The sequence below is a fragment of the Pseudochaenichthys georgianus genome, chromosome 14, assembly GCF_902827115.2.
Source record: "Pseudochaenichthys georgianus chromosome 14, fPseGeo1.2, whole genome shotgun sequence".
NCBI classification, from domain to species: domain Eukaryota; kingdom Metazoa; phylum Chordata; class Actinopteri; order Perciformes; family Channichthyidae; genus Pseudochaenichthys; species Pseudochaenichthys georgianus.
In genome coordinates this window covers 191,225-215,803 of record NC_047516.1, presented here as the reverse complement: position 1 = coordinate 215,803, position 24,579 = coordinate 191,225, and the positions used below count along the sequence as shown (strand labels likewise).

The 24,579-nt window shown below is 42.0% G+C and overlaps 3 protein-coding genes across 3 annotated transcripts; all 3 read right to left on the bottom strand.

The window, feature by feature from the left end:
• Positions 1-2,168: 2,168 nt before the first annotated feature.
• On the bottom strand, positions 2,169-9,949 carry LOC117458536 (olfactory receptor 8U1-like). The gene is made up of 3 exons (XM_034099098.1): positions 9,438-9,949; positions 8,112-8,541; positions 2,169-2,501 (listed from the first exon to the last, which is right to left on the bottom strand). The coding sequence occupies exons 1-3, from the start codon at positions 9,947-9,949 to the stop codon at positions 2,169-2,171; spliced, it is 1,275 nt and encodes a 424-aa protein (XP_033954989.1).
• An 8,214-nt stretch (positions 9,950-18,163) lies between these two features.
• Positions 18,164-19,108, bottom strand: LOC117458535 (olfactory receptor 5B17-like). Its single transcript, XM_034099096.2, has one exon. The coding sequence runs from the start codon at positions 19,106-19,108 to the stop codon at positions 18,164-18,166; it is 945 nt and encodes a 314-aa protein (XP_033954987.1).
• A 3,471-nt stretch (positions 19,109-22,579) lies between these two features.
• On the bottom strand, positions 22,580-23,530 carry LOC117458532 (olfactory receptor 5B17-like). The gene has a single exon (XM_034099090.1). The coding sequence runs from the start codon at positions 23,528-23,530 to the stop codon at positions 22,580-22,582; it is 951 nt and encodes a 316-aa protein (XP_033954981.1).
• Between the last annotated feature and the right edge of the window lie 1,049 nt (positions 23,531-24,579).

Genomic DNA, 24,579 nt, shown 5'->3' with positions numbered 1-24,579 from the left:
AACCATCTGCGCAAGTGGTCACACTTCCCCCCACAGGGAAGCAGAGCCTTTTGGCCTTTTGCCCTGTGTAAATTACAAACAGGACAAATAGGGAAAACACTAACATTTTCCCATGCACAGATATTAATATTCTCTAACAGTAATGATAAACTAATGCCATGGGCAAGGCCAGGCAGGAAACATGTGACTTATCAGTAACTTTAGACATCGTAACACCATTTTAAACGAGATTTTATTGTAGATTATACATTTTACTGATACCAATTGTATGATATTTACCTTGTTCATTACAAATAAAAATATAAAATATATATTTTTTTTAAATATATTTTTTTTACATTTTTTTTTTTTAATGTTTTTTTTATATATTTTTTTGTATGTGGGAAGAGGTGGGGCGGCGCCCCTAGCGCCCCTATGGCCGGCCGCCACTGAAGGACTGGCTTATCTAAAGCCAGTTGAGTAGCACTTGAAATGTTTGGCTCTATGAAACCTGATGTACTTTTATGATTCTGTTTTCTTCAAGGTTGTATCTTGTTGGTCGAACGCACTTATTGTAAGTCGCTTTGGATAAAAGCGTCAGCTAAATGCAATGTAATGTAATGTAATGTAATATCACAGCATAATGTATATTTTATTTCATTATCTGAGTCAACTTCTTGAGCCGTATCTGGCCGTGCAACACTCACAGTGTCACATACTGTATGCCGAAGTATTATTTTAAGCAACACATTAAGTTGAGGAAACACTTGAGTCAAATGTAATGAAAGTCAGATCGTGTGTTAGACGGCGCAGTGATATCATAAACCTGTTAATGTACGCATTCGAACACTTGTTCTGTTACCAGCTGTATTCACCTTGCAGGTGCAGCTCTGTTGCTTTGATCCTCGTTTATCTGTTTAAGTCATGGATGTTTAAAGTTGAACTTCTTCATATTTGTCTAACGTGATAGTTTACTTTTAATTCAGGAAGTATGACGCTGCGCTGTAAGTACGCTTCTCCATGTTTTGTGATTGGTCAAATGTTGCTAACCTCGCACCTTTCACGTGAACGCGCTCTCAGCTGGACAGAGAAACCCTTGCTTGAGTTACCGAGTTGATAACCAGCGCCGTAGGACCGCTTAGCGAGATCGCGTTTGTTTTGGGTTAGTTAAGACAGATAACTCAAACATATCCAGGGTCTGTTGAACTGGCTTCGTCGTACAGGGCACAGGTGTCACCCTGGAGACGGTTGCCTTCAACTCGGCATGTTGTCAGTGTTTCTGTCAGCGTGAATCTGATGAGGAGGGGGGGCAACACGATGCATTTAACTGATTATTTTATCTCTGTTGTAGAGCCGATGAATGGGAGTCGGAGGCGGGGTGTTCAGTATAGAGCTCCACACTTTATTATCTTGAACATCAGACAGGTAATACATTAGCTGTTACTGCATGTGAAGCTAGCATGAATGAACCACCAACCCGGTGCCCTCGCTAACGGGTCCGGGTTGCAACACACACCAAACACACAGTGAATTATGTCCTCACACATGACACCACACAAGCCCCCCCAGAATTCACATATAAACAAAGTCTGTGTGGCGGGGAGGAACGACACGCCGACCCCCACGACTCCTGAGCCCGGGAGTCGGAAAAGCGTCTTCCGCCTGTGTGTCCCCCAGAAGCCGGGGGGCATCCCTGTCGCAGAGGTCGAGTCAGCACCACCGGCTGGCCCAAGTCCAGGTGAGCAGCCTTCACCCGGTCTACTGAGACGTGCTCAGCTTAACCCCCAGACCACTTGCCAAGGCTTTCCAGAGCTCGGACGTGAACTGTGAGCACCTGTCCGAGGAAATGTCTGACGGGGTGCCAAAACGACACACCCACGTCGCAATGAAAGCCCGGGCAATGTCTGCGGCTGATGTGGACACGAGAGGAACCACCTCCGGCCAACGGGTCGTCCTCTCCACCATGGTGAGGAGGTAGGAAAAGCCCTGAGAGGAGGGCAATGGACCAACCAGGTCGATATTGACAAGGTCAAACCTCATCTCAGGCACCAGGAAAACGCTCCAAAGGGGCCTTCGTGTGGCCGTGCACCTTAGCGCGCTGACAAGCCAAGCAATCACCAGCCCAAGTCCTCACATCCTTCTTCAGCCCATGCCAGACAAACTTCGCGGCCACCAAGCGCACTGAAGGCTTAACACCGGGGTGTGACAGTCCGTGCACTGCGCCTCCAGCTGGCGGAAACGACTGGCTGCGACAGGCCTGTGGAAACGTCGCACAGGAGGGTAACGCCCACGTCGCCGAACACCACGTCCTCCAAGCGCAGCCCCACGCCCTCCACCTTCAGAGCCTGGATGCCGGAGTCTGCGACATGGTCCACCGCCATGCGAGTGTAGTCCAGGCCCAACTGGACGGCTCCGATGACGACTCTAGAGAGGCAATCTGCAACCAGGTTCGACTTACCAGCCACGTGTTTAATGTCTGTGGTGAACTCCGAGATGTAGGAAAGCTGCCGCTGTTGACGTGCCTACCAAGGGTCCGCCACTTTAGACATGGTGAAAGTGAGTGGCTTGTGGTCGACAAATGGCGTACATTCACGGCCCTCCAGCAAAAAACGGAAATGCCGCTCGGCCAAATAAAGTCCAAGGAGCTCTCGGTCAAAGGCGCTGTACCTGCATTCTCTGGGCGTCAGCTGGCGGCTGAAAAAGGCGAGTGGCTGCCAAGCGCCCTCCACCCACTGCATCGTGCCGACAAGTCTGTGACGGGGACCTGAAATACTACCATTTTGTAGCAGCGCTGGGAAGCTCCACGTTGTCCAGGTTGGTCGGATTTATAGCAGACCCCCCACACCATGGCAAATATGAGGCGATTAAGGCCCTTCTCCTTAAGACATTTAGCTTACCTGCTAAGGAGAGGGCCCGCCAGATACTTGACATTCAAGGCCTAGGAGACAGGAAGCCATCCCAGCCTATGGAGAAAATGCTAAATCTCCTAGGGGGGGAAGACCCCCGGATTTTGTTCATGGAGACGTTCCTGCGTAACTTGCCTTCCCGGGTCCAGACGGCGCTAGCCAACACGTCCATTACGGAGCCCCGTGCATTGGCTGAAGAGGCCGACCGTTTTTTCCTGGCTACCCAGCAGCCCGGTGCAGAGGCGTTAGCTGTGAGGCTCATCGCCCCCTCAAAAGTTAAGAAGGCTTGGGGGAGGCTTCCTGCTTATCTTTCTTACAGTGCAGACGCTTTTCTGCTTGCTCCTGCCTCTGCTTACTTTTTATGCTGATTTTCCTATTCTTATTCTCTGAAAACTTCGAGCAGCGGCTCCTGGACATTGACCTATCACTGGGACAGTTCATCTTCGTAAATAGACGGAGGTTTTCAGCCATATTTCAACATTTTTACGGCGACCCCAGTCTTACAGTAGCGTGGCCTAGCAACAGCTAAAGCCTGGTAGGCTACTGCATCTTGTAATTAATGATAAAAACCTGGAGGACATTATACAACTTCTGAAATCCTCCTCCTGCTGCCTTGATATTATTCCAACAGGATTTTTCAAAAGATGTTTTGCCTTGCATGGCCTCAGAACTACTTCATATAGTAAACAAATCTCTTCACTCAGGTATTTTTCCACAGGCCCTGAAAACTGCAGTCATTAAACCGCTCTTAAAAAAGAATAATCTAGATGCTTCAGTAATGAACAATTACAGGCCCATATCAAACCTGCCATTTCTAGGTAAGATCATTGAAAAAGTAGTTTTTCAACAGTTGAGTAATTTCTTGCATTTAAATAGCTGTTTCGATGTGTTCCAGTCAGGCTTTCGTCCAAACCACAGCACTGAGACTGCTCTTGTAAAGGTCTTTAACGACATCCACTTAAACACAGACAGTGGCAGAACTTCAGTGTTAGTATTATTAGATCTCAGTGCTGCGTTTGACACTGTTGACCACAGCATATTACTGGACCGACTGGAAAACTGGGTGGGACTTTCGGAAACAGTTCTAAATTGGTTTAAATCCTACTTAAAGGACAGAAACAACTTTGTTTCTATCGGTAAATACACATCTGAGTTGACAAATAAGACATGTGGGGTTCCTCAAGGCTCCATCTTGGGGCCTCTTCTCTTTAACATCTACATGCTACCACTGGCTCAGATAATGAAGAACAACAAAATAAGTTACCATAGCTATGCAGATGACACACACATTTACATAACAATTTCACCAGGAGACTATTCTCCAGTTCAAACACTGAGTAAGTGCATTGAACAAATCAATGACTGGATGTGTCAGAACTTTCTCCAATTAAACAAAGATACAACTGAGGTAATGGTTTTTGGAGCCAAGGCAGAACGTATAAAAGTTAGCGCTGAGCTTCAGCCTGCAATGTTCAAACCAACAGATAAAGCCAGAAATCTAGGTGTAGTCATGGACTCTGACCTGAGCTTCAACAGTCACATTAAAACAGTTACTAAATCAGCCTACTATCACCTAAAGAACATATCTAAGATTAAAAGACTAATGTCACAGCAGGATTTGGAAAAACTTGTCCATGCCTTTATCTTCAGTAGACTCGACTACTGCAATGGTGTCTTCACAGGTCTCACTAAAAAATCTATTAGAAAGCTGCAGCTGATTCAGAACGCCGCTGCTCGAGTCCTCACTAACACTAAGAAAGTGGATCACATCACTCCTGTTCTGAAGTCTTTACACTGGCTTCCTGTGTGTCAAATAATAGATTTCAAAATAATGCTGCTGGTTTATAAAGCACTGAATGGTTTAGGCCCAAAATACATTACTGACCTCCTGCTAAACTATGAACCATCCAGATCTCTCAGGTCTTCAGGGACTGGTCAGCTTTCTGTCCCCAGAGTCAGAACTAAACATGGTAAAGCAGCGTTCAGTTATTATGCCCCAAATATCTGGAACAAACTCCCAGAAACCTGCAGGTCCGCTGCAACTCTGACTACTTTTAAATCCAGGCTGAAGACTTTTCTTTTTGTCGCTGCTTTTATTTGAACTATTCATATCTTAAACTGCACTGTAACTTTTATCCATGTACTTTTTCTTGTAATGTTTAATTGAACTATTTATATTTTAGACTGCACTGTAACTTTTATCCATGTATTTTTTTCTTAATGTTTATTTGATTAGCTTTTCTTTTGTAATGCTTAATGTCTTTTTTTTTTTTTTTTTTGTAAAGCACTTTGAATTGCCTTGCGTTGAAAAGTGCTCTATAAATAAACTTGCCTTGCCTTGCCTTACATATATCAGCAATTAAACAACATCTTACATTTCTTTTCACACAATACGTCTCCTTGCAGGATCAACACTAATTCGGCTGACTTTTATATTTGATCCAATCGGTAGATAGATATTTACACCATAACGGTGCACAGCTGATAGAAAGGGACTTCAAGATAGTTTTTAAAGATATTACTGATTTTCTTTGAATTGAAGAATGTAAATACTGAGTTGAGAGAATAGTCAGGGGATTTGGGTGATGGGAGACACATCTATGGAATCGCAATTTCAATAGCTGATATTGTTATGTTTTATTAACTAGACCAGTGGTTCCCAAACGGTGTGCACACTGGTGTGCCGCGAGGCAAGTCCGGGTGTGCCGTGGGATTTTGTGACAACCATACATTATTATTACAATATACAACTACACACAAATTATTATTTTTTTATTTACTATATCAGTACTTTGTAGGTGTATATGTACGTAATCTGCGCAATTTACAATCTCCACGTGCAGTGCTGCATAAACATGGCTGAGTCAGCGATAACTTTCGAGGGGTGGAGGTATGCCCATTATTTTGAGTTCGTCCAAAGAATAGACAGGAATGTGACGGTGAGGTGCAAACTGTGACAGGCCAGAAGCTGTTATCCACTGCTGGAAACACCACGTCAAACCTCAAAAAGCACCTGCAAAGAACACATGCTAATGTGAAGCTACCGCACTGCTTTTCTTTTTAATGACTGATTTTAAATGCCATTTTCTTAATGTATTTCATTTTTTGTAAAGCACTTTGAATTGCCTTGTGTTGAATAGTGCTATATAAATAAACTTGCCTTGCCTTGCCTTAACGTCTAATATATTGCATAGTTTATTTTGGCACTTGACAATCACCTTCCCTGAATTTTACTCAGGTGTAACTAAAGTCTGATTTAAGGGTTGTTTATATTTCACATCATTAATCAGAATCTGAAAAGTGACTAAAATAAATGTAGTGGAGTAAAAATACCAGGTTAACCTCTGAATTGTAGTGGAGTAGAACAAAGTAGTATGCTGCTGTAACAAAAACATTTCCCAACTTGGGATCAATAAAGTATATATTATCTTATCTTAAGATGATCGATGGCTACTGCCATATTTGCTAAATGTGCATCTGAACCTTGACAAGTGCATGTTTCAGGCTTATCAATGAACAACAACAGGGGTCACAGACATAAGACCAGCTGTTAAATAAAGCTCCTCTGACCTTAGCTGTCATGTGGGTATATTAATGCTGCCCATTATGGACACACGCAATTTTCACCCATTTATTATTATATGTTTTAAATGTGATAACACCACTGTGTTTCGTATCCCCTAAACCTCCAGGGGTGTATACAGTTTAATACTGGCAACTTCATTGCGGGAAATACGAAAACGTCTTTTAAAACTACAATTCCCAGTAGAGACGTGCCATAGAACATGTTGCGAAACACACAATAGCCAGCATGTCTGCCGTTGTTCCATTTAATTTCAAAGAGCTGTTTGACGCTCGACGTAACCTTGTCGCACTGCCACTCCAACATCCAATCACAGGGCTTGAGGACTAATCAAGGGGTTTGTAAAGCAAGACGGATGTTGTAGTCCCAAACGATAGCTGAGGATTCTGGGTAGTGTAGTGTCTTCGGAAACTCTTAGTGTCTAAACTCCGAAAAAACTATTTGTTTCTCCGAATCGAAGGTTAAAAACACAAAAGCATTATACACAATTTAAACCAATCAATATTGTGTAATTCACAAGGATAAACTGATGTTTTTTAGTGGATGAGTAATGCAGATATCACTGTGTAATCATTTGACAGTGAGGGGAATACTTCCGGTTTTATTATGTAAACTTCGAGACCGGAAATACTGTTTTCACCCCGTGAGGGTTGACGCTAACTTTACATGGAAGCTGCCGCATATACACGTTATCCTGGCGAGACCTCAAATAATCTTCGTAATATCTATCAAACTATAAATCCTACACATCCACTGGACGTAGATTATAAAAGTACAATGTACACTTCTCGCTAGAAATCTAATCAAAAAGCATTGTAATGGCCAAACTATTGCACAATTTAGGATTTTCCAGAGAGGATTATTTGTGAATAAAAGAATCTCCGGAGCGTTTACAATCAACGAGAGCATGTTGTTTCTTACACGACCACTAGAGGTGCTACACTTTAAAATGTGACTCTGGGTCGTAATATGCGGCTGAACAATCGACCTATATGGTCGTTTTTTGCAAGAGGACAGGCTGGTATATTCTTAATAAATAAAGACAGACAACATGTATGAAGTATAAATATTGACTATTTTATTATACACATTACCCTTTCTTTCTCTGAACAATGTATAGTGAAGACACATATTGTAATACTTTATCTTATGATATATCTACCATCTTATGGAAACAATACAGCAAAGAAGCTATTAAATAACATCTTTCAGGACTTTTGAAGATCAATGTGTGCCTTTGGTTGCATCTGATCCTTAAATAAAATACAGGGTTTTGTCTGCACGGGGTAACAGAAAGAAATCTGAGTATCAAATAGGTTCTCGAGATAATGTATACATCTTATAAACAAGATCAGCGCCACAGTACTCATACTATATCTTTCTGGAAAAACCCCTGAATATAATTTAAAACGTTTAAAGCAACAGTCAGGAATGTTTCTAACGTAAGAAACTGTCATCTTTATGTTCTGCACACTGTGACTAACAAAGTGGGAGAAGGGACGCCAAATGTACGCAGAATTGTGTCTAAATAAACGTGAGAATGTCCAAAACATTAGATAACAGGACATTTTCAATTGTATTTCCTCACCATTTAACTACATTTAATTCCCATTTGTTAATTTCTGACTGTCGCAATTCTTTACCTTCACCTTCCCAGGGGTTGCCCTTTTGAATATGATGATAATCTTTTCTCGAACTGCTTTGATTTGCAGTCCGTAGATTATAGCGTTCATAGCCGGAGAGACCATGTTGAGCAAGATGGACGCCAGCTTCCTGTGATCCGATAGGTGAGGGAAGCGGTGCAGGGTGATGATGATGCAGCCTGAAAACAGCAGAATGGCGTACGCGGCCAGGTGAGTGGCGCAGGTCTGCAGCGCCTTGCTGTTCAGAGCCTGGTTCTTACTGCGCAGACACACCATGGCGATCCTCATGTAGGTGAGCATGACACTGCACAGGGACGAGGCCAATATGAGTATGGCGGTGCCGAGGCCGTAGACGTGGTTGATGAGAACGTTTTCGCAGGACAGCTTGAACAAGGAGGCGTTGTCGCAGAACGGGTTGAGGATAACCCTCCTGCAAGGCAAGGCAAGTTTATTTATAAAGCACTTTTCAACCCAAGGCAATTCGGTAACACTTTACAAGACTACCCTTATAAAGGATTCATAAAGGGTTATGAATTAGGTTATGAATTAGGTTGTAAACAGTCTATTAATCATTAAGAAGCATTTATAAACCAGTTCTAACATAGTTTTCATACCTCAACACAGGCTCACTATTTGGCAAGATGACTAAGTCTTATATTGGCTACTTAGCGAGAATCAACTCAGTGAGCAACAGATACCAAGGATGCTGGCTGATGAAGGAGACAAAGTAAGCTAAGTAGCCAATATAAGGCTTAGCAGTACAGATAAATGTGGGCACACTATTTGGCAAGCAACCGGTCAACTGGTTATCTCATGTCTTATAAAAGCTTATTAATGATTTAAAAAGTGTTCACAACCTAATTAATACATGAATTACACACTATTCGTGAACAATTCAAAGGGGTAGTCTTATTGTAAAGTGGTACGGGCAATTCAACGTGCTGTACACAAATGAAAGACATTAAGAGCATAAAACACCTTAGAAACATTAAAAAGCAAAGATAATAAAACATGAATAAAAGTTACAGTGCAGTTTAAGATGTGAATAGTTCAATTAAAAGTAGCAGCAAAAAGAAAAGTCTTCAGCCTGGATTTAAAAGTAGTCAGAGTTGCAGCGGACCGGCAGGTTTCTGGGAGTTTGTTCCAGATATTTGACAATATCACAGACCAAATTCTCACATTCCTCTATCTAGACTTCCCGTGAAATTATAGTTATTTTGACAGTTTTCTAAGCTTTTTATATTCCTTTCATCCATTTTGAATCCCCAGACAACACATTTCCCCAGGTTTACTGTTACACTAACCCATCTTTGACAATTTAACCACCTGCAGCGAGACAGACGCACACTGAGGCCGATGAGGATCCCCACCAGCAGGAAGGAGATCGACCACGCCCACACCGACAGACCCAGCACCATCCTGTGGGTCATGATGGCTGCGTAACGCAGTGGGTTGCAGATGGCCACGTAGCGATCGAACGCCATGATGATCAGCACGGTGTGAGCGATGCATACATGGAAGTGAGCACAGAAGGCCTGGAGGGCGCACTCATCATAGGACATGAAGCGCTGAGACATGGGGATAAAGACGTCACTCAGGATCCTCGGGATGATGGCGGAAGCCCCGAACACATCGTTAATGCTCATGTTGCAGAACAGCAGGTACATGGGCTGGTGCAGGCTGCGCTCCGTGCTGATCAGAACCACCAGCCCGATGTTGGACACCATGATGAATATGTAGATGAGGAGGAGGAGGATGAAGGCTGGGACAGAGGACTGAGGCGTGACCTTCAACCCCTCCACAATTAGAACATCCAAATCTAAAGTTTGGTTCTCCATTCTGCGGGGGGAGGATCCTGCAGAGAGAACAGTGACTGTGATGTGCAGTGCAAAGTTAAATACACTTTACAAACAAAGGACACTACAGGAGTATAAAGGATCTTCGGTACCACTTTATAATAAGACTATCCTTATAAAAGGTTTACAAATAGTTTGTAATTCATATATTAATTAGGTTGTGAACATTTTATAAATCATTAATAAGCTTTTATAAGACATGAGATAAACAGGGCAACTCTGATCGGTTGCTTGCCAAATAGTGAGCCCACATTTATCTGTACTGCTAAGCCTTATTATAAATGGTAGTAACTCATTAATACATGGGAATGTGTTTTACACTTTACTATAAGGCTCCCTTTTGGCAAATACAAATGTTAGTAACTCGTAAATAAATGTTCATTAGAGATGCCAAGAAACATCAAGATGGATGGGGGGAGAATCAACTCAGTGAGCAACAGATACCAAGGATGCTGGCTGATGAAGGAGATGAAGTAAGCTCGGTAGCCAATATAAGACTTAGCAGTACAGATACAGGTGGGCTCACTATTTGGCAAGATGACTAAGCCTTATATTGGCTACTTAACTTACTTCGTCTTCTTCATCAGCCAGTATCCTTGGTATCTGTTGCTCACTGAGTTGAGTCATCTTGCCACATAGTGAGCCTGTGTTGATGTATGAACACGTTAAATGTTAGAACTGGTTTATAAATGGTTCTTAATGATTAATAAAGTGTTTACAACCTAATTAAAAACCTAATTATAAACCCTTCATGGATCCTTTATAATGGTAGTCTTATTGTCAAGTGGTACTGGATCTTCTAAATATTCTGCATGTTTTGTAACTGATGGCCGAACTCACAGTTAAAGTCCTTTGAGAACACTACACCTGCAACAATTAGAAAAAAAGTAAATATTTAATTTCCAGGATGAAGCTCAAACTGTGATCATACAAAAGAGCATTTAGCTGCTTATGTGACATTTGCAAGTATTGAAGTGAAGAGACATTTGGTGCAAAATGTTCCCTTTAATATGCATATGAGCCTCTTTGCAAAGTCATACCAATTCGCAAAGATCAGCACTAACAGTCATGGTGAAATATTTAGCATCTTCAGTGAGTTGTGGTCACTCAAAGCCTTTTATCTGAGGGGCCTCACCCAGACTTTCCACTGGTAATGACTGCGTAGAAATGACTTTCTTAAATTGTGTGCGGGAAAGATTATTTTAGAATTGAATTTCCAAGATTAAAGATATTTACAAGGGATTTCAGATATGTACCGACATGATCATCAAGATGATATATACATTATACACATCATTAATCAGAGTAGAAGTACACAGTAGAAGATTGAAATACTCAAGTATAAGTACTTCAGAATTGTACTATACAGTATATGAGTAAATGTACTTTGTTACTTTACACCTTTGAAAGCAGACATATCAATAATTACATTATTATATTAATTAATAACATGCTTCCAAGCAACCATTGAGTTGTTGATCCCATTTTCTAGAATGGACGCTAGTTGGAACGTCATTATTAATATGTCAGCTTAGAGTTATAACAAATCAACATAAAAAGAAATACATATTTGTCATTTAAATTGAATAGAAATCAAAGGTAGAAGAGACCAATTGTTATTAAGTTCCAGGTATGTACACTCAAGATTTCTATTGGTAAGAAACTGAAATAAAGAACTTATTAAGAACTCATGAGAAGTGAGTTATTGATACCTGAACAAGTTTTACTATTGACTTCTATACAAACTCAATTACAGATATCTATGATTCATTTTGGACATTTAATAACTCCACATTTTGACTATAAACAACAGATAAAAACAGATAATAAAACATCCTGAAAATGTTAGGGTTAGGGTTAGAAACGAAGAGACTTCGCAAAGGTATATTAGCTAATTCAATAAACACCCTACTAAATAAAATAAGTCATAAAGTAAATCTGATATTTTTGCAATAGTTACATTTTCGCGTGTACTAACTTCAGTTTTGTGAAGTTATTTTAAAGTGCAAGCCTTGCAGTGAAGCTATTAGAGATTAGAGATTTGATAGAGTAAGTAAACAGGGGAGAGTTTGATAAAGTGTGTGTGAGAGTGTGTGAGGCTCACCTCTGACGGGGACCTCTCCATCCTGACGGAGGTGAACTGTAAATACTTTTTATAATCTGATGGAGACTGGGACTCCAACCAGGAGGGTGTACTGGCCTCCCAGTGCCCTACAGGCAACCCTCAGGGCCTTTCACTGAGTCATTAACTTGTTTTGGTTTCAACTTTTTCAAACTCCTCAAAACTTTCATGCAACATTTATTTTTCACTTGGAAATACATTGAGGCAAAGCCCAACAACAACACGATTTCCTAGCCACCAACAAACACCAATAATAAACCAAACAAGTGGCCAATGGATAACAAGTCTGGAATTCAAATAGAATTGTTTTCCAATCTGATAAACAACATGTGTGAAAGACACTATTGTCTAAGACTGATAAGAAGTTCCCCACAAGTGGCCTACTACAATTAATAGACAACGTTGTACATTAAAATAAAGTTTATCCCATTATATTCTAGTCATTTCAGTCATATTACCTTCTTCTTTACCCCAAATAACAACACACTTACTTCCTGATTCGAGAGAAAGTGGGATTACTTTTCTCAATATCTTAGCAAAATACAGGAAAATTCACATATTTGAAGTTGAGTTCAAAATGAAAGTCGAGTTGAAATGTTGGTGCGGTGCAAGTAATGAGGGCCAGGATGATATTGCCCACCCCCCTACTTTGTGCCCCTGGTGTAGTATGGTGTCACAAGTTTGAAGATGAGTGTGGTCCGAGAGAGGGTGACAGAATTAGGGAGTCAGGAACTTGAGAAACCGTTTTTTAGGACCCTGTCAAAAATGTGAGTTATAAGTATAAATGTTTAAAAAATAAATGGTTTGAGAAACTTTCCATACTATGTTTAATATCTATGATATAGAGAAGAGGTCTTCAATGTGTCAGAGACACATTTCCTGGAAGAGAGACGGGCCAGGGTTAGGGAATGCTCCGGTATTAGGACAAAATTAACATGGGATCACTCCGGTCATTGTACGTACTTCGTCTCACTGGAATATTAACGGTCAGATTGAATACAACATCGGCCCAATTTCTCCGGGCAATGACGGGAGAGTTTTGAAAGTGACAAAACACTGTTTTCACACATTTAAAAACACTTAAACAATTAAACAATGTTTACCCAGGATTCAGGCACCTTCCCTGGCTTGTAAAATTTGGTGATGCGCCCTGGAGGTAACAGACTATTTAAAACATGTATACCCAGGATTCAATCACTTTTCATGGCTTGCAAAGTGCTGTGAAGCAGCCTGTTCTCTGGGTGCAGTCTGGGTGTGCATGGAGGGGTTTAGTCCGAGTGAGGAGTGCGCAAGTGTGGGAGGATGTGTAAGGCAGAGGAGGGTAAAAAAAAAAAGTTAAAGTGTGAACCTCCAGCAGGGCAGGTGGTGCTGTGAATAAGGCCGAATATTGATGCTGGTGTGCGGACAGTAAAGAACTACAAAAGCCATTACCTTTAAGTGTTACCAGGGCCATGAGAACATCCTCCACAGGAGGGTGGGTGGTGCTGCTGTGAATAAGGCCGAATATTGATGCTGGTGTGCGGACGATAAAGCACCACAAAATCCACCTCCTTTAAGTGTTACCAGGGGCATGAGAACATCCTCCACAGGAGGGTGGGTGGTGCTGCTGTGAATAAGGCCGAATGTGGATGCTGGTGGGCGGACAGTAAAGCATCGCAAAATCCACCACCTTTAAGTGTCACCAGGGGCACGAGGTTCTGGAGGGTGTGAACATCTGGGTTTAGTCCGTTGGGGAGTGCTTAAGTCCGGGGGTCCGGGGTCTCACGGTGTGCGAGGTTATGGAAGTATGCATGATTTTCGAAATTCTCGAAAAAACGGCTAAGTGCCAACGGAGGAGAGGCTACAAAAAGCTCAAGTCTTCGGCGCTTCCGGGGGAAGCCCCGGAGACATTTGCACACCGAGAGGGGAATCGAGACCTCCCTTCCTCCGTAGAAAACATTCATTCATCTTTTCCAAGCTACCATCTGCACGAAATCGGAAACCCGGTTTTTGAGAGCACTTAGAAAAAAACGGGCTATTTTCCATCATGGAGAAATCATGGAGGAATGCATCCGCTACATGAGCACTTTGGATCGGATACAATTGTTGCCTGGAGGACCCCCAATCATGGTTCTTACCAAACTTTAAGTTTTTGAACTGGTCTCTGGATGAATTCAAGGGGAGTTGGCACGGAATAATGAGACACTATTTTCAGATACATTTTATCCATTTTCACCCCTTCCTCTGGTTCTTCCAAAAGTTAACTTAGACTTTTTCTGACTCTGGAGGAATGTGATGGGAATTGTCAGGGGACTCTATCCGCCTTAAGAGACACTATTTTGGGATACAATTTCTCCCACCCCACCCTTCTCCCCACATACCGAGTGTGACGAAGAGGACTGCAGGCAGGTGATGCTGGAAAATGTGGCATTGAGGGCTCAGAACGATGCCCTCATTGGTGAGGTGAAGACCCTGCGCTCCAGGCTGAAAAAGGGGCTAAAACCCAGGCGGCAGTGTGCCACTGCTGCTGTGCTTGAGGAAGAAGAAGAATGTATACGATTTAAGGGCCTGGCAATCTCAAGTACCTCCAGCATAAACACAGCAGACTCCTGTAGTCAGACCCCGGTCAAGACTGTCATGCGGTCTCCAGCAGCCTCTGGTAGTCAGACCCCTCTCAAGACCCCGGTCAAGACTGTCATGCGGTCTCCAGCATTCTCCGGTAGTCAGACCCCTCTCAAGACCCCGGTCAAGACTGTCATACGGTCTCCAGCAGCCTCCGGTAGTCAGGTGCCTCTCAAGACCCCGGTCAAGACTGTCATACGGTCTCCAGCAGCCTCCGGTAGTCAGACGCCTCTCAAGACCCCGGTCAAGACTGTCATGCGGTCTCCAGCAGCCTCCGGTAGTCAGACGCCTCTCAAGACCCCCGGTCAAGACTGTCATGCGGTCTCCAGCAGCCTCCGGTAGTCAGACGCCTCTCAAGACCCCGGTCAAGACTGTCATGCGGTCTCCAGCAGCCTCCGGTAGTCAGACGCCTCTCAAGACCCCCGTTCAAGACTGTCATGCGGTCTCCAGCAGCCTCTGGTATTCAGACGCCTCTCAAGACCCCGGTCAAGACTGTCATGCGGTCTCCAGCAGCCTCCGGTAGTCAGACGCTCTCCTGTAAATTGACATATTCTGTCCATTTCCAGGAGAGCTTCAATGTGAAATGATATCTTGCAAAATGACAGGCTAAAAATCTCTTCCAAACGTTTTAAAACACTTCCCCCAACAATGTAAACATTATTTCTGGCTTGTAAAATGCAGTGGTAGTATCAGATTATTTAAAGGGTTACCAGGGCGATGAGAACATCCTCCACAGGAGGGTGGGTGGTGCTGTGAATAAGGACGAATATGAATGCCGATGGGTGGACGATAAAGCACCGCAAAATACACCACCTTTAAGTGTTACCAGGGTCATGAGAACATCCTCCACAGGAGGGTGGGTGGTGCTGTGAATAAGGACGAATATGGATGCCGATGGGCGGACAATAAAGCACCGCAAACTCCACCCCCCCTTTAAGTTTCCCAGGGGCACGAGGTTCTTGAGGGTGTGATGATCTGGGTTTAGTCAGTGGGGGAGTGCTTAAGTTCTGTAGTCCGTCATTTGGGGCTCTTGGAGCGGCCACAGAGAGGTGGTTTTCGCGCTCTGTCTCCTGTTCAACCTGATCTCACCAGAATGCGTGACTCCACCACGACTCCTTTACACCACAATGCGTGGTGGAGTCACGAACTTTGTTACATTTACGTGTCGGCACCACGCAAACAACCCCAATGTAAAGTGAATGAGGCTCCTTTGTCGTGGTGCACACATGCATTTCTACAACGTCCCGCAGTGAGCTTTTATTCTATAAAACGTGTTTAAAATCTACTTTATAGCTTGTAGTAACTCACGGGAGGCTTCTTTTATTTTATTTGTATTCATAATTATTTTTATTTTTCGTCAGAATGTAAAAATTACATTAGTTACGAATTTGTGTTCTCAAAAAACAGTGCATTGTGGGTAATGCAACTGTGATTTTTATTAAATTAGTTAGTTTTTAAGGAAGACCAGAGCTTCAGCTGTGTCAAATAGATTGTTCCCTTTAGTTAACATTATTTAAAAGATAAAGATCATGTCCCCTGTATTGTATTACGAGCGTCCATTCCCATTGGATAACGGAGAATTTTACACCCGGAAGTAAGTAGCCTATTCTCCTTACTGTCGATTGATTTTACAGTGATATCTGCACTACTCATCGACTAAAAAACACCAGATTATCCTTGTTAATTACACAACATTGATTGGTTTGAATTGTGTACAATGCTTTTGTATTTTCCCCCTTCGATTCGGAGAAACAAATATTTTTTCTGAGTTTTTGGATGGCAGAAGACACTACACTACCCAGAATCCTCAGCTATCGTTTGGGACTACACCATGTGCTTAGCTTGACAAACCCCGTGATCAGTCCTCAAGCTCTGTGATTGGTTGACTTACAACTGCATTCCATATAAATAACATCAATCGACAGTAAGGAGAATAGGCTACTTACTTCCGGGTGTAAAATTCTCCGTTATCCAATGGGAATGGACGCTCGTAATACAATACAGGGGACATGATCTTTATCTTTTAAATAACGTTAACTAAAGGGAACAATCTATTTGACACAGCTGAAGCTCTGGCCTTCCTTAAAAACTAACTAATTTAATAAAATTAACAGTTGCATTACACACAATGCACTGTTTTCTGAGAACACAAATTCGTAACTAATGTAATTTTTACATTCTGACGAAAAATAAAAATAATTATGAATACAAATAAAGTAAAAGAAGCCTCCCATGAGTTACTACAAGCTATAAAGTAGATTTTAAACACGTTTTATAGAATAAAAGCTCACTGCGGGACGTTGTAGAAATGCGTGTGTGCACCACGACAAAGGAGCCTCATTCACTTTACATTGGGGTTGTTTGCGTGGTGCCGACACGTAAATGTAACAAAGTTCGTGACTCCACCACGCATTGTGGTGTACAGGAGTCGTGGTGGAGTCACGCATTCTGGTGAGATCAGGTTGCTCCTGTTAGTGTAAAATAGCCTGTTTGCTCATGTGAGGGAGACATGCTGGATGTCTGTAGTCCGTCATTTGGGGCTCTTGGAGCGGCCACAGAGAGGTGGTTTTCGCACTCTGTCTCCTGTTAGTGTAAAATAGCCTCTTTGCTCATGTGAGGGAGCAATGCTGGAGCTGCTTAGTCCTTCATTTGGGGCTCTTGGAGCCGCCACAGAGAGGTGCTTTTCCCGGTGTATTTCATGGAAGTCTGCCATAGCCTGTTTACTCATGTTAGGGAAACTTCCATCCTACATCTGCTCCCTGATCTCACGGTGAATTGTAAGTGGCTTCTGCCTGAGATCGAATGCTGTGGTTTTATTAAATGTGCCAACTGCTAGGACTGTCTTAGGGAAGACAGCTTTTAGATGCAGCTTCTCTGTCTTGGAATAGTCTGCAAATTAAATGGAAACTGAACAATCTGGTGCCACTAAATGTTTTTAATGCTCGGTTGGATGCTACTCAATCGGAAGCTATTGGTACCTGTTTATGTGGATAATTATGTACATGGTGCTGGATGATGTCCTTTTGTTGTTCTATTTATGCTTTTATGTTTCATGTGGAACTACTTGAGCAGTTCTCCCTTGGAAAAGAGATCAATGATCTCAATGGGATTTATCTGTATAAATAAAGGTTTGAAATGAAATGAAATTACATATAAAGCATATATGTACCATACTTGCACCATTAAGTGTGCACCACTTCAGAAAATACATGTCATATACCATGAATTGAGAAAGACCTGCACATCATTTCTAATGGGGCTACGACTACACTGATAATGTTTTTATGATTCCTGGTTCTTTCCAATATGTATGGGCCGTATTATGAAGGAAATCAAAAGGTCAAACTCAGTTTACTCGTGTAAAGGTACTTTTTATTTCATCGTCATTTCAGTGCATTGTTAGGATTTCAGATCAGGGTTTTAACATTTCAGCAAGTGGAATAGTTTTATTGACATGTATTTACAGTATTGTGTCATTTACCCCCCGTCGTTGTATTCCTGGTTAACATGATAAAGATTTTCTGTCGGACCGCTTTGATTTGCAGTCCGTAGATAACCGTGTTCATAGCGGGAGGAACCACGTGGAACAAGATAGACGCCAGCTTCCTGTGATCCGACAAGTGCGGGTACCGATGAAGGACGATGATGATGAAGCCGGACACGAACATGATGACGTAGATGGCCAGGTGAGTGGCGCAGGTCTGCAGCGCTTTTCTGTTCAGAGTCTTGTTCTTACTGCGCAGACACACCATGGCGATCCTCAGGTAGGTGAGCGTGACGCTGCCGATGGACGAGACCAGCAGGACCACGGTGTATCCGAGGCCGTAGATGTTGTTGATGAGCACGCTCTCACAGGACAGCTTGAACAAGGTGGCGTTATCGCAGAACGGGTTGAGGATAACCGTCCTGCAGCGAGACAGACGAACACTGAGGCCGATGAGGATCACCACCATGAGGAAGGAGATGGTCCACGCCCACACCGACAGACCCAGCACCATCCTGTGGGTCATGATGGTGGCGTAGTGCAGTGGGTTGCAGATGGCCACGTAGCGATCGAACGCCATGATCATGAGCACGGTGTGAGAGGCACTCGCATACAAGTGAGCACAGAAGGCCTGGAAGGCGCAGTGGATGTAACCAACGTAGCGCTCCGAGATGGGAGTAAAGATATCGCTCAACAAGGGCAGGATGATGGCGGAGGCCCCGAACGCATCGTTAATGCTCATGTTGAAGAACAGCAGGTACATGGGCTGGTGCAGGCTGCGCTCCGTGCTGATCAGAACCACCAGAGAGATGTTGGACACCATGATGAAGAAGTAGATGAGGAGGAGGAGGATGAAGGCCGGGATGGAGGACTGACGCGTGACCTTCAACCCCTCCAGGAGCAAAGTATCTCCCTCTAGGGTCTGGTTCTCCATACTGCACAGCGTTATCGGATCCTAGTAAATGATGGACAGAGAAACATTTCTTTACTCTCAAATACAGCACCCTGCTGAAGATAAGAAATCATACACATCTCTGGAAATAAATAAAAAGACCTGCAAAATGACCTGGTTTTACTGTTTATAGAAGTTTCAGTGATACTTTATTAGAATAAACCTGCGTGTCTATACAGAAAAAAAGGGCATACAAAGACATTTATATAAACCTACTCATTAAGAACAAATAGAGACATGCCTTAAATAAATGAAAAGGTCTTAATTAACCGGGTATAATTGAAAATTGGGCACTTACTTTAAATTTAGGAAAGTGTTCTCAGTTTGCCGTAGCCCAGTGGTGACAAGAAGACCTCAAACTGTTTTGAGTTTTTCGATTAATCATGTCATCAGTAATGGTGCAGAGCCTTATCCTGCATTAGAAAAGTAAAAACAACTGTGAAAATGTCAAATAAATAGTAAATACAACCATCGAATTATGATATATAATTATAATAATTCCTAAAATAAACAGTAAAACTATTACGTCTTATACAAGTCAATAAATTCATGTGTTTATTTATTACAGGACAGGTTTTCATTCATGTCAGCAAGGCCGCAATTCACAAATGGGTATTACATTTGGTTTTCTTTGATTTTACAATCCTAGATTAATTTGGGAATACAAATCTTCAGAAATTAGAAAAAAAGTAGTAAGGCTGCTGGAGAGCAAAGCTTACTGACTTATTAAAACATTATTAAAATTGTATACAATCTTTAAAACAGTATCATAATTGAGTGAAGGCTTTATTTCAGGTGTTATTCATTTTCCTTTTCGTTACATTTACTTAAATACAGTTTCTTTTTTTTATTTCTTTGTCCAAATTCTTTTCGAACACTTTCAAAACCTGATTGAAAAAGTGAAATTAAAGCCAACTAAAAACAATTATAGTAATTCATTAAATATCCACAGATTTCAGTTCAAGATAAAAAAGACTGTATTATTATTCCTCTCGTGCTGTGCAACAACAAGACACGAGGTAATCCAATTAAACGTATATAACATGTAAGTGAATTATTTTCTGGGTATGATAATTGATATTGGAAAGCATGTACAAATATTTACAAAAAACTGAATATAATATATAATATAAAACTAAAGACGTTTTGAATTTGACCTCAATACACATACTCTACATATATACTGTATATATATATATATATAAATATAGATTTAAAAAGATGATGCAGAATATGAGTTTATCTCACATTGTGAAGCTATTACGGGGACTCAACGTGGTGTTCACTTTTAAAATGAAAGATGCATATTGATCAAAAATAAGGAGGTTACATCAGGCATTTTGTTTCTTGTTTCTGCTATATAGATAAAGTTTCATTTGATTTGATTATTCCAACATATATATCTGTATATATTCACTACTGGTTCACTTGTATGCTTCTTGCATATTGCTCTGAATATGTTTTGTAGTTTTTTCACTCTTTCTAACAAGTCAGTAAGCTTTGCTCTCCAGCAGCCTTACTACTTTTTTTTCTAATTTCTGAAGATTTGTATTCCCAAATTAATCTAGGACTGTAAAATCAAAGAAAGCCACATGTAATACCCATTTGTGAATTGCGGCCTTGCTGATATGAATGAAAACCTGTCCTGTAATAAATAAACACATGCATTTATTGACTTGTATAAGACGTAATAGTTTTACTGTTTATTTTAGGAATTATTATAATTATATATCATAATTCGATGGTTGTATTTACTATTTATTTGACATTTTCACAGTTTTTTTTACTTTTCTAATGCAGGATCTTCAGTGTTAGAAAGAGTGAAAAAACTTCAAAACGTATTCAGAGCAATATGCAAGAAGCATACAAGTGAACCAGTAGTGAATATATACAGATATATATGTTGGAAAAATCAAATCAAATGAAACTTTATCTATATAGCACTTCTCATACACAATGGTAACTCAAAGTGCTTCACAGAAACAATACTATCTCCCCATGAACACTTAATACCACATACTGTAAATAAAATAAGAATAAAATACACTTCAGTTAAAAGCTCAATTAAAAGGTCTTGAGTTTGCTCTCTCTATAATGAGTGTTTAGAGTCTAACAGAGACGGATGATGAGTTGAGGTGTGTGTATCTCGCCTGTCTCACCTGGAGCTCCTGCAGAGAGCCGGCGCCGCAATGCCTTTTATAATCTGAAACACTGTCCCGCAGCGCTGCCCACTCAACGGCTTTCATTAAAGATCACAGTGTTTCTCTGCTACAGAGAAAACACCTCTGGAAAATATAAAATAAACATTTTAGTTTAGCTGTTTTGGATGCATAAATAAGGGTAGCATGACTTCCTATTAAACAGTCCAAACCTTTCACTTTAAAACTATGATATGTACAGGCCAAACCCTTCATTTATAATAAAATAAATGTGAATGGCAGGCCTAGTTCCGACTTTAGGGGGCATCACATTTTTTATAGTTTAATCATTTCTTTCTTGGCCCATGCTACACTCTTTTGCTGAGTTTCATTAAAAGTGTTTCTGTGATCCTACAGACTGACAAACCAAACTGAAAACACTGTCAGAGTAATAACGGCCCCTACACACGGCGGCGTGCGTTGCCGCTTCAACGCTTCTGCCCATTCACTTTGAATGGGGTGACGTCACGATTCGTCGAACTGCATTGTGGGAGCAAAGCGTAGTGCGGTGCTCGCTGCAAAAGTAGAGCAATGTTCTACTTTTGCCGCCTCGACGGAGGGGTCAGCCAATCAAATCCCGCATATGCAAATCTGACAGTACAAGCGCTAGCCAATCAAACCGCGTGTATGTTGGGAGAGCCAAAACGCAGTTATTTCCCATATGTCAACAAAAGGAGGAGAAAATGATCGTGGCGGTAGGGAGTCACCCGGTACTCTATAACCAGTCCCTCTTTACATACAGGGATACAAACCGGAGGAGCCAGGCATGGGGGGGGGGGCAGAGACAGTGGGGGAAACTGGTAGGTTTTCGCCTGTTTGGGGAGTTTATATCCAGTGTACTTCGTTTGAATGGACAGCTAGCAAGCATAGACAGTATATTTAGCCAGCATGGATGTAGCATGAATGCTTTGCTTTGTGTTCCGGGCGGGACATTGTTGGTCGCGTTGCTTGCGGTGACTCCCCAAGCTCAAGACACGCCCACCGCCAAGCGGCAACGCACGCCGCCGTGTTTAGGCTCCGTAAGAGTAGTGAAACGATCCGTAAAAACCAAGTTCATAAGATTTTATTTAAATATTATTCTGGATGTAATCACTATTTACAGCCTTAATGGATTCATACATTGAAAAATAAGATATATTTTGAAACAATGCAGTTATTTGAAGCGTCATTTATAATAACATGATACACACTATGGGTCAGGGGTATTTCTGTAGATACACTGCTATCCAGTCACTTCAACATAATCAACACCGTGTCATTTAGCATCCATTGAAGCGACTTTACTCTTATGAAATAGAGCCATAACCCTCTGCCGGACCTCTTTGATCTGCAGGCCGTAGATCAGAGCGTTCAGGGCGGGCAGCACCACGTGTCCCATGACGGACGCCACCTTCCTGTGGGCCACCAGCTGAGGGAAGCGGTGCAGAATTATGATGATGAAGCCGGACACCAGCAGGATGGCGTAGACGGCCAGGTGAGTGGCGCAGGTCTGCAGCGCTTTTCTGTTCAGAGTCTTGTTCTTACTGCGCAGACACACCATGGCGATCCTCAGGTAGGTGAGCGTGACGCTGCCGATGGACGAGCCCAGCAGGACCACGGTGTATCCGAGGCCGTAGATGTTGTTGATGAGCACGCTCTCACAGGACAGCTTGAACAAGGAGGCGTTATCGCAGAAGAAGTGGACAATATTCCACCTGCATCGAGACAAACGCACACTGAGGCCGATGAGGATCCCCACCAAGGGTAGGGTGATCGCCCAAGCCCACATGGACAGAACCAGCACCATCCTGTGGGTCATGATGGTGGCGTAGCGCAGAGGGTTGCAGATGGCCACATAGCGATCGAACGCCATGATCATGAGCACGGTGTGAGAGGCGCTGGCGTGGAGGTGGACGCAGAAGGCCTGGACAACGCAGTCCATGTACCGGATGACCCGCTGCGAGTCCGGCGTCAGGAGGTCCCGCAGAACATGAGGGATGATGATGGTGGCCCCGAACACATCGTTGATGCTCATGTTGCACAGCAGGAGGTACATGGGCTGGTGGAGGCCGGTGCTCCTTAAGATCAGCACCACCAGGCCGATGTTGGACACCATGATGAAGAAGTATACGATTAGGAGGAGGATGAAGGAAGGAATATAAGACTGGGAGGGGATATTGAACCCCTCTAGGATCAGGATATCTTTATCAAAAGTGCTGTTTTCCATAGCTTTCTATCATGTAGCAATACAGGCTTTTATATGTTAAAAGTTATATAGAGTTGCAGTTGCAGAAAATCAAAGACATGTACCTGAAGATCTTTGAAAAAAAGTCTTAATAAAGTGACTACAATGATTCTAAATATGCCCACATCACATAACAATGACTCGCTGTAAATAAGACACATACATTCTGTTTTTTGAAGAAACAGAAGCACTTAACATATTAAGTCACCATGTCTACCAAGTCAACATCTACATCAGTTCATTAAATGGTTGATTCACCTAAAATGAAAAAAGACAATTTTAAATGGTATTTCAATATTGGATGAAGTTACACAATGAAGAGTTGTTCCTGAAGGCCGTTAGTTATTGACAGTAACATAGACACTGGTTCTGCAAAGGCAACATGTTCATGTTAAGCTCAACATAGAACAGGTTTCAGATCAGTACAAAACTCCAATGAAAACCTTTAAATGGGGAGAAAATGTGAATTACCTGAAGATGGTTAAATAAAGTCTTAATAAAGTTACCACACTGAATCTAAATGATTTCACATCACAATAACAATGACTCGCTGTAAATTGGACGCATACATTTTGTTATGTTGCAGAAATAGAGACACTTAACATAATAAGTCACCATGTCTACCAAGTCAACATCTACATCAGTTCATTAAATGGTTGATTCACCTAAAATGAAAAAAGACAATTTAAAATGGTATTTCAATATTGGATGAAGTTACACAATGAAGAGTTGTTCCTGAAGGCCGTTAGTTATCGACAGTAACATAAATACTGGTTCTGCAAAGACAACGTGTTAATGTTAAGCGCAACATAGAACAGGTTTCAGATCAGGAAAAAACTCCAACAACAACCTTGAAATGGGGAGAAAATGTGAAAGGAAATAGCAACAGAGGAGGGATCCCTCTTCCAGGACAGACAGATACATCCATGTTGAATAGGTTTCAATGTCATTTTTCAATGCTATGAGAAACAAAACAACACTTTACATTCTCCTATAATGCTTTAAAGTGAAGGCAGAAAGAAACACACCAA

Coding starts and splice junctions, on each gene's coding strand:
- LOC117458536 (XM_034099098.1), bottom strand. CDS start 9,949: ATGGAGAACCAAACTTTAGATTTGGATGTTCTAATTGTGGAGGGGTTG. Junction 8,542..9,437: donor GTGCGTCTGTCTCGCTGCAG/GTGGTTAAATTG, acceptor CTTGCCTTGCAG/GAGGGTTATCCTCAACCCGT. Junction 2,502..8,111: donor CAACCCCTGGGAAGGTGAAG/GTAAAGAATTGC, acceptor GACCCTTGGTAG/GCACGTCAACAGCGGCAGCT.
- LOC117458535 (XM_034099096.2), bottom strand. CDS start 19,108: ATGGAGAACCAGACCCTAGAGGGAGATACTTTGCTCCTGGAGGGGTTG.
- LOC117458532 (XM_034099090.1), bottom strand. CDS start 23,530: ATGGAAAACAGCACTTTTGATAAAGATATCCTGATCCTAGAGGGGTTC.